The sequence below is a fragment of the Rhinoraja longicauda genome, chromosome 2 (genome assembly GCF_053455715.1).
Source record: "Rhinoraja longicauda isolate Sanriku21f chromosome 2, sRhiLon1.1, whole genome shotgun sequence".
NCBI lineage: Eukaryota > Metazoa > Chordata > Chondrichthyes > Rajiformes > Arhynchobatidae > Rhinoraja > Rhinoraja longicauda.
The window spans coordinates 34,384,621-34,394,614 of NC_135954.1; the positions used below are offsets into that span (position 1 = coordinate 34,384,621).

Sequence of the window (9,994 nt, forward strand, 5' to 3'; positions counted from 1 at the left end):
TCCCTAAAAGATGACATTTGATATCACATGGATATATTGAATTAGTTGGAATGGGAGCAAGTGACCTCATAACAAGAGCAAAAAGCTTGTAAAATCTTGCAGGAGAATGAGAACCTTGGCAACTCTGGGTAACAAAGGACGAGTTTAATCTAGCTTCATTGAAAGCATTAGGAATGGCAAGTTAGTTCAATATCACTTAATCCCTTCGGGTCAGAATCCTTCTTCAGACTGAAGAATGGTCCTGACCAGAAACATTGCCTATTCATATCCTCCAGAGACACTGCCTGACCCGTTGAGGTACTCCAGCATCTTGTGTTCTGCCAATTTTCATTTGTTGGTCAGTGATGGAGACAGTTAGCAGCTTCAAGTTGCTGACCATTAATATCTTGTATGCACTGACCCGGGCTGGGAACATAGATGCAATTACAAAGCACCTCTACTTATAAGTTTAAATAGATTCAGCATGTCACCAAAAAAACACCTCATACACTCAATGAATGTAGACACAAGGAGCTGCTCATGCTGGCTTTACAAAATGAGACACAAAATGCTGGATTAACTCAGCGATTCAGGCAGCATCTCTGACGAGCGTGGATAGACAGCATCTTCTGCAGATCCCAGGGCCATATGTCACCTATCCATATTCTCCAGAGATGCTGCCTGGCCCGCTGAATTACTCCAGCACTTTGTGTCTTTCTTTTTTATATGCACAATGAATGATAGAGCCTTAGAGTATATAGAAATACATTGGTTTCTTGATGTACATGATCCCCTCAAAAATTAAGGGAACAAAGTATGCATTCACTAGAATTTAGGCATTTAAGAAACAACGATTTATTTTATTATGGGGAAACCTAAAAACATCAACATAAAAAAGCATTCTGTTAGGTAGTAGGAGTTATAATTACATATCACAGTGGAGATATGTAATTCTCATAACGGAAGGATAATAGAAAGTTTGAACTTGCTTCTATAAATCTGAATTGATGCTACTTGTCATAACTGAGATTGCTAATCATATTTGCAACTGAAAGCTAAGAAATAAAGGCAAAAGGTACAAAGAGTTAGGTCACAGATCAACAATGATGTAATTGAAAGGCAAGAAGGGGTAAGTGGTCAGCTACTTTTGCGATGATGTATGCCCCATTGTCAGCATCATCCATTCCTCATCCGAAAAGCAATTTTGCTTTAAACACAAGTATTGTGCATCGCTGGCTCACTGTCCTCCTCAGATGCAAGATTAATTCTGATCCCACCACCTCCAACTCATTCTACAGATCCCACTGTTAGTCGCTGAATAATGATTAACAAAATGGAAAACCTGCCACACTTGACGTCAGCAGTAAACCTTCTGTCACTATTCCAGCTGGGATTTGTTAATCGACCCAAGATGAAGGATCATTAGTCTGGCTGAATACAACTGTAGAATTGTCTTTTCCTGTTGGTTTATAATTTGTTATGATCACAATATAAAAGGTGAAAAAGAATAATTTATTTCTGTGTACATTCGATTAACATATTAGGGGGTATTTATTTATCACAACTTAATTTAAAAACACAGGAAAACACCTCAATGCACATTACATTTGCTTTGATGACTCTTCTGTTAAGCTTTGCTTCAGTGTCAATTCACACCTGAATGCAGGTGCTATGACTGAACATATTACTGCAATCAGGCATGAACTGACAGTGCTAAGGTTGGAGTTATCTAATGGGGTGATTCAAACATGCTTCAAGGCAGGTTTTAGAAATGACTTTAAAGGAATCAGAAGAAGATATATTTACAGAAAGAATGCCATGCCATGAAAGCAGAAAAATATGTCAATGCAGATCAGAAGGGATGCCAAGAATTTATAAAGAGGCCAAAGTTGGACAAACGCACCAGTGCCAGTGGAAGTGAGAGGAGCAGAAGGAAACAAGACTATTGATGGACGAACTCAACAAGACATTTAAAACAGAGGTTCAACTGAATTGGGTGGCAGCAAGCAAAACTTTAGGATTAGAAACGAGTTAGCAAATTTGTTAGAGCAGAAATTTACACCGGCATTTGGAATAACACTGGGATCCCATGACCATTTATTGGCAGGATGGATGGTGGAGGTACATCACCACTCAAATCACCCACTTGCCAGGCTGAGCACTTACTGCACTACATGTGGCATAATCTACGAGTCCCTTTCTGGCTTCATCAGCCCCATGAGAGCACACAGAACATGAGTGGGAGCCATTCCTAATCGCGAGTCACCATCAAAGAAGGAGAAATGGGAATGAATGATGCAAGGCAGTCGAGGAGATCGGCAATTGAGGCAGTGCAGTGTAAGTTCACGAGGTTAAGGCACACCTTGTGATTGAGGCAGTGCAGTGCAGGATCACGAAGTTAATCCCCGGGATGGTGGGACTGTCATATGAGGAAAGATTGGAAAGACTGGGCTTGTATTCACTGGAATTTAGAAGGATGAGAGGGGATTTTGTAGAAACATATAAAATTATAAAAGGACTGGACAAGCTCGATGCAGGAAAAATGTTCCCAATGTTGTGGGAGTCCAGAACCAGGGGCCACAGTCTACAGAATAAAGGGGAGGCCATTTAAAACTGAGATGAAAAAACTTTTTCACCCAGAGAGTTGTGAATTTGTGGAATTCTCTGCCACAGAAGCCTGTAGAGGCCAATTCATTGGATGAATTTAAAGGAGAGTTAGATAGAGCTCTAGGGGCTAGTGGAATCAAGGGATATAGGGAGATGGCAGGCACGGGTTAATAATTGTGGATGATCAGCCATGATCACAATGAATGGCGGTGCTGGCTCGAAGGGCCAAATGGCCAACTCCTGCAACTATTTTCCATGTTTCTATGTAACATTATCAAGTCCAATGATGACAGGACCATGGCCTAATGCTTCCTTAAAGGACAAGTGCACTGAAGCTTTGAGAGGCAGAAATAGTCATTGTGATAAAAGAACCAAGGCAATGAAAAGGTCAACTCAATCAAATGAGACACAGAGGTTGCCAAGAGTCCAAAACACTTGTTAGGGAGGGAACAAGATCACTCAAGAGAAAATGGAGTTAGTGAGATGAGGCAGGAGGTGCATGTCAAATTCAATGATGTCAAAATCTTCCGAAGGGATTCTGCAATTGCATCGGAACTACCAAAGACATGCAGAGAGAGAATTCAAGGCTGGATGTCATCTTCATACAACGGAATGTGATATAGTATTGATAGATAATATCTCTGGTAGAATGAGGAACAAGAAGCCACTAACAGTAGACCATTAGGCATCTAATAGGTAAGGGCACAAGTTTTGGGCATAGGTAAGATTTGGAGGAATTAGTAGGTAGGATTTTCCCATCCAGAAGGTGGCTGCAACCTGGGTGGTGGAGGCAGAAGCTCATCCAACATTTAGGAAGTGTCCAGTGTAGGAAGGAACTGCAGATGCCGGTTTAAACTGAAGATAGACCCAAAAAGCTGGAGTAACTCAACGGGACAGGCCGCATCTCTGGAGAAACATAGAAAATAGGTGCAGGAGTAGGCCATTCGGCCCTTCGAGCCTGCACCGCCATTCAATATGATCATGGCTGATCATTATATGAGAAGGAATGAGTGATGTTTCGGGTAGAGCTCTTAAGGATAGCGGAGTCAGGGAGTATGGGGAGAAGGCAGGAACGGGGTACTGATTGAGAATGATCAGCCATGATCACATTGGATGGCGGTGCTGGCTCGAAGGGCCGAATGGCCTTCTCCTGCACCTATTGTCTATTGTCTATAGAGACGAAGGGGGGTCTCAACCCGAAATGTCACCCATTCCTGCTCTCCAGAGGTACTGCCTGTCCCACTGAGTTTACTCCAGCATTTTGTGTCTATTTTAGGAAGTACCTATATCACTTGAGGCATAGAAAACCACAGGCCAGTTGCTGGCAAATGCGATTAATATAAATAAGCATTTGATGGTCGGAACGGATAGAGTGGGTCTAAGGTCCTGCATTGTTCCACTGTCCGGCAACAATGCAAGGTCTCGGAGAGTAGTGATAGAGGACCGGAACGTGGCAACTACAACAGCCTGACCGCTGGAGAAGACGGCAGGGGAAGAGAAAAATACATTCTGGCCTTCCATCACAGCGAGGAGGTGACTGGAGGAGACTCACTGTGATGGATGTTTCTTTTTGTTTGATTGTGTGTGTTATTGCTTATTTTTTATTGCTCTTGTTGTTGGACTGTGGGTAATCTTTCATTTCACTGCACATTTATGTGTATGTGACAAATAAACTTGACGACTTGAAATGTGGGTGGCAAGTTCAAAATGCCTTTGTTAAATCTCTACCTATGGATGGGTGGTATAGAACAGTGGTATAGAGCGAGAAGGGAAAATCGGAAGTGTCAGTATTACAGTTGAGAAAAGGGGATTATGGAGGCATGAGGGAGAAGCTGGCCAAAGTTGACTGGAAAGAGACCCTAGCAGGGATGACAGTGGAACAACAATGGCAGGTATTTCTTGGAATAATACAGAAGGTGCAGGATCAGTTCATTCCAAAGAGGAAGAAAGATTCGAAGGGGAGTAAGAGGCGACCGTGGCTGACAAGGGAAGTCAAGGACAGTATAAAAATAACAGCGAAGACGTATAACATAACAAAGATGAGTGGGAAACCAGAGGATTGGGAAACTTTTAAAGAGCAACAGAAGATAACTAAAAAGGCAATACCGGGAGAAAAGATAAGGTCCGAAGGTAAGCTAGCCAAGAATATAAAGGAGGATAGTAAAAGCTTCTTTAGGTATGTGAAGAGGAAAAAAATAGTTAAGACAAATGTGGGTCCCTTGAAGACAGAAACAGGTGAATTTATTATGGGCAACAAGGAAATGGCAGACGAGTTGAACTGGTACTTTGGATCCGACTTCACTAAGGAAGACACAAACAATCTCCCAGATGTACTAGTGGCCAGAGAACCTAGGGTGATGGAGGAACTGAAGGCAATTCACATTAGGCAGGAAATGGTGTTGGGTAGGCTGATGGGACTGAAGGCTGATAAATCCCCAGGGCCTGATGGTCTGCACCCCAGGATACTTAAGGAAGTGGCTCTCAAAATCGTGGATACATTGGTGATCATTTTCCAATGTTCTATAGATTCAGGATCAGTTCCTGTTGATTGGAGGGTAGCTAATGTTATCCCACTTTTTAAGAAAGGAGGGAGAGAGAAAACAGAGAATTATAGACCAGTTAGTCTGACATCGGTGGTGGGGAAGATGCTGGAGTCAATTATAAAAGATGAAATAGCGGCACATTTGGATAGCAGCAACAGGATCGGTCCGAGTCAGCATGGATTTACAGAGGGGAAATCATGCTTGACTAATCTTCTGCAATTTTTTGAAGATGTAACTAGGAAAATGAACAAGGGTGAGCCAGTGGATGTAGTGTATCTGGACTTTCAGAAAGCCTTTGATAAGGTCCCATAAGGGAGATTAGTGGGCAAAATTAGAGCACATGTTATTGAGGGTAGGAACTGACATGGATAGAAAATTGGTTGGCAGGCATGAAACAAAAAGTAGGGATTAACAGGTTCCTTTCAGAATGGCAGGCAGTGACTAGTGGGGTACCGCAAGGCTCAGTGCTGGGACCGCAGCGATTTACAATATACATTAATGACTTAAAGGAAGGGATTAAAAGTAACATTTGCAAATTGGCAGAAGATACAAAGCTGTGAACTGTGAGGAGGATGCTATTAAGTTGCAGGGTGACTTGGACAGGTTGGGTGAGTGGGCAGATGTATGGCAGATGCAGTTTAATGTGGATAAATGTGAGGTTATCCATTTTGGTGGTAAGAACAGGAAGGCAGATTATTATCTGAATGGTGTCAAGTTAGGAAAAGGGGACCTACAACGAGATCTGGGTGTCCTTGATCATCAGTCACTGAAAGTAAGCATGCAGGTACAGCAGACAGTGAAGAAAGCTAATGGCATGTTGGCCTTCATAACGAGAGGGTTTGAGTATAGGAGCAACGATATCCTTCTGCAGTTGTACAGGGCCCTAGTACGACCACAACTGGAGTATTGTGTGCAGTTTTGGTCTCCAAATTCGAGGAAGGCCATTCTTACTATTGAGGGAGTGCAGCGTAGGTTCACGAGGTTAATTCCAGGGATGGCGGGACTGTCATATGTTGAAAGAATGGAGCGACTGGGCTTGTATACACTGGAGTTTAGAAGAATGAGAGGGGATCTTATTGAAACATAGAAGATTATTAAGGGATTGGACACGCTAGAGGCAGGAAACATGTTCCTGATGTTGGTCCAGAACCAGGGGCCACAGTTTAAGAATAAGGGGTAGGCCATTTAAAACGGAGATGAGGAAAAACTTTTTCACCAAGAGAGTTGTGAATCTGTGGAATTCTCTGCCTCAGAAGGCAGTGGAGGCCAATTCTCTGAATGCTTTCAAGAGAGTTAGATAAAGCTCTCAAAGATTGCTGATTCAATGGATATGGGGAGAAGGCAGGAACGGGGTACTGATTGTGGATGATCAGCCATGATCACAGTGAATGGTGATGCTGGCGCGAAGGGCCGAATGGTTCAATTGGTCTATTGGAACAGTGTGAACTTGTTAAGGCCATTTCACTGACCGCGGAAAAGGTCTGGAGAGAATCTTGTACAATACCGAGAACACCGACGGTTTTATTTCGGAATGGGTTTATTTTTGACCTTTCTAGTGCCGTAGCGGGATGGACACCTGGTTGGCGAGGTTCAAACACGGGAGGGAAACAGCAGAAGTCGCTTCTCAGCCTGCAGAGCATTATCATCAGTCGTCAGGCATTGTGCAAGTAGGAAGAGTGGATACTGAGAAAATAATTACTCAAGAGCCCGTTTCATTTTTGAGCTTTGTGCGAAAACCGGTCTGATATTCAAAGAACCGCGGCAGATGATTTTGACCATTGAAATAAAGATAATACATAATAAGGGTGCGCGGCATCAGTGGCAGTGCCTCGAGTGGCAGTTGTAGTTAGCTTACAGCGTACCGCAGCGAAGGGCAGCGTCTAGAGGTCGGCTGTGGTCCAATGTGTCAGGACGCCCCGTCCCTGCACCTCCTGGTCAGCAACTTTACAACAATAACATTGGCACAGACCTGGCAACGTGCACTCGATCTCGACAGCAAAATAATACACGTTTCACTTGCAGTAGAAGGGCAATATTTACCGGTATTTATCTCTTCGTCTATCTGTTTAGGAAATGACAACCGATCAGCGTGCGTTTGTGTGTAACTGGGAATATCATCCTTAGATGTCTCTATCGAAGGTATTTATTTCACAAAATGCTGGAGTAACTCAGCAGGTCAGGCAGCATCTCAGGAGAGAAGGAATGGGTGACGTTTCGGGTCGAGACCCTTGAAGAAGGGTCACCCATTCCTTTTCTCTCGAGATGCTGCCTGACCTGCTGAGTTACTCCAGCATTTTGTGAATACATACCTTCGATTTGTACCAGCATCTGCAGTTATTTTCTTATACTTAGATGTCTCTATTATCAGTCAGATGTAGAGCAGGCTGGACTACATTCTAGCATTGAGTGCGATTGGATTTGATTAGACTGGGAAGTGAATTCTCCCAGTTCGCTGTGTGTAGGAACTGCAGATGTTGGTTTACACCGAATGTAGACACATAATGCTGGAGTAACTCGGGGGGGGGGGGGGGGGGGGGCAGGAAGCATCTCTAAAGGAATAGGTGACGTTTCGGGTCGAGACCCTTCGTCTGCAGGATGGTCTCAACCCGAAACGTCACCTATCCCTTCCATCAGAGATGCTGCCGGCCCCGCTGAGTTACTCCAACATATTGCGCCGGTCTCGCTGATCCATGCATTGATCCATTGAGGCTCCGATGTCCCGCATTGCCAAGTCACTCCGTTGACGACTTTTTAATAGAACGCATTGGAGAGGATTTACAGATAAAATTGTGAAAACTGGCTGGTCCACTCCCACCATCCTATTCCCGGTGACCTTATTCAGAGAGTGGGAAGAGAGGCGAGCGATGAAGCTTCGGTCCAAACCCCCCAAAAATGAAACAAAGAGACGAGACAACGGGGCAATGGGCAGAGAGTGCACACGACAGAGATACAATGGGGGGGGGGGGGGGGGGAACGGGGGAACTCGTTCCAGGTCCCCTCCCTTCCCCGTCCAGCGTCAAGCAAAAGCAAAAACAACGGGCACCCGACAATAAAGACGAGGTTGCAACAATAAACAAACTGCGAAAAAGAAATGCATGCATGCACTCAGTCATAGAAACATAGACAATAGGTGCAGGACAGGAGGAGACCGTTCGACCCTTCGAGCCAGCACCGCCATTCAATATGATCATGGCTGATCATACAAAATCGGTACCCCGTTCCGGCTCTTTCTGCCCTAAGAGCTAAATCTACCTCTCTCTTGAAAACTGTCATGTTCTGCCTTTGACCGATAACACAGACATTTAAAGGATGCTGTTTCCGGCTACACACAGACACAACTAGCTGTAGGCGAAATTACAAGGCACATTCTACCCTTAAAGTGCCGGGGAATTGTCTAACCCAGACTCAGTGGGCTAAAGGACATGTGCCGACGCCACACACAGAGCAGCACACACACACACACACACACAGAGAGCAGCACACACACAGACACACACACAGACACACACACACAGAGACACACACACACACAGAGACACACACACACACAGAGACACACACACACAGAGACACAGATACGCACACACACACACACACACACACAGCAGCACACACACACAGCAGCACACACACACAGCAACACACACACACACACACAGAGCAGCGCACACAGCAACACGCAGCACACACACACACACACAGAGCAGCACACAAACACACACAGACACACAGAGCAGCACACACACAGAGCAGCACACACACACACACACACACACCCGCGCCCCCTGGTCCCACAACAATTACCTGCAGACTGTGAGGAGGTTCTTCCGCTCCACCGCAGCGTTCCTCGCCATGGTCTTCTTGCGGGGAAAATGAAGTCCCAGGCTTAGGGAAGCCATGTCCGTCTCTTTAAAGCGGAGCAGAGTGCAGAGTACTGAAGTGCTCGGGGGGAGAGAGAGGGGAGGGGAGGGACGATGGGCGCTTGTGTGGATGGGGCGAGGTGTTGGATAGCTGTGCTGCAGCTGGGCTGTGGGACGCCGCTGGCGGCTCATCAGTGCAGCTCTGGGCCGGGAGCAACCGCAGCCAGCTGGGATCCCCGAGATACAAAAAGCACCGGCGCCTTGCAGACACACGCCGACACGGGCACACACATCATGCAGCAGCAGCAGGACAGACAGGCAATGACTGAGCTTCACCACCAAGTCGCCAGGTTAAATGCACTTGTGCTTGCGGGTCCCAGTGTCGGCTCCTGTGATATTTCCACCAGGTTTGTAGCTGTCAGTGTTGCATACTGTAGCGATCTGGGTAGAAGGAGCTGACTATTGCATTTCTTCCCTTTATTTTAAAAACAGACAAGTTTTATTCCTGGTTTCGTTTGACGTGTGGTGGTCTTGCAGTCAGTCAGTCGTGAGTTGCAGTGGAGGTCCGTGGTCTCTCAGCTCGCACAGATACACATACATCCAGCTAACAACACAGACATAGGCACAGGCTCCACTTCATCCAGTTCCCTTCTGTCACACCACGGGACCGGAAGCTTCTGGCTTGTATTCCCTTTAAAGGGACAACGCCAACATGACCTCATTCTTGGAGAACTGCGGGTCCGTACACGCATGCACACACACCCCACCCTCACATACACACACACACACCCCACCCTCACATACACACAAACACACACACACAAACACACACCCTCACACACACACACCCTCCCTCACACACACAAACACACACACACTCACACACCCTTATACACACCCTTATACACACTCACACAAACACCCACACACACCCTCTCACACACACACACACACACACAAACACACACACACACACACAAACACACACACACACAAACACACACA

General features: G+C 45.6%; 1 protein-coding gene across 2 annotated transcripts in view; it reads right to left on the reverse strand.

The window, feature by feature from the left end:
* Positions 1-9,775, reverse strand: part of rundc3b (RUN domain containing 3b) — a 92,613-nt gene extending 82,838 nt beyond the window's left edge. The window contains exon 1 of one of the 2 annotated variants that reach the window (XM_078416952.1): positions 8,934-9,775. In XM_078416952.1, the coding sequence (XP_078273078.1) occupies positions 8,934-9,181 (248 nt within the window). In that variant the 5' untranslated portion in view covers positions 9,182-9,775. The remainder of the gene's footprint in view (positions 1-8,933) is intronic. The other variant, XM_078416943.1, reaches the window with a different exon arrangement.
* Between the last annotated feature and the right edge of the window lie 219 nt (positions 9,776-9,994).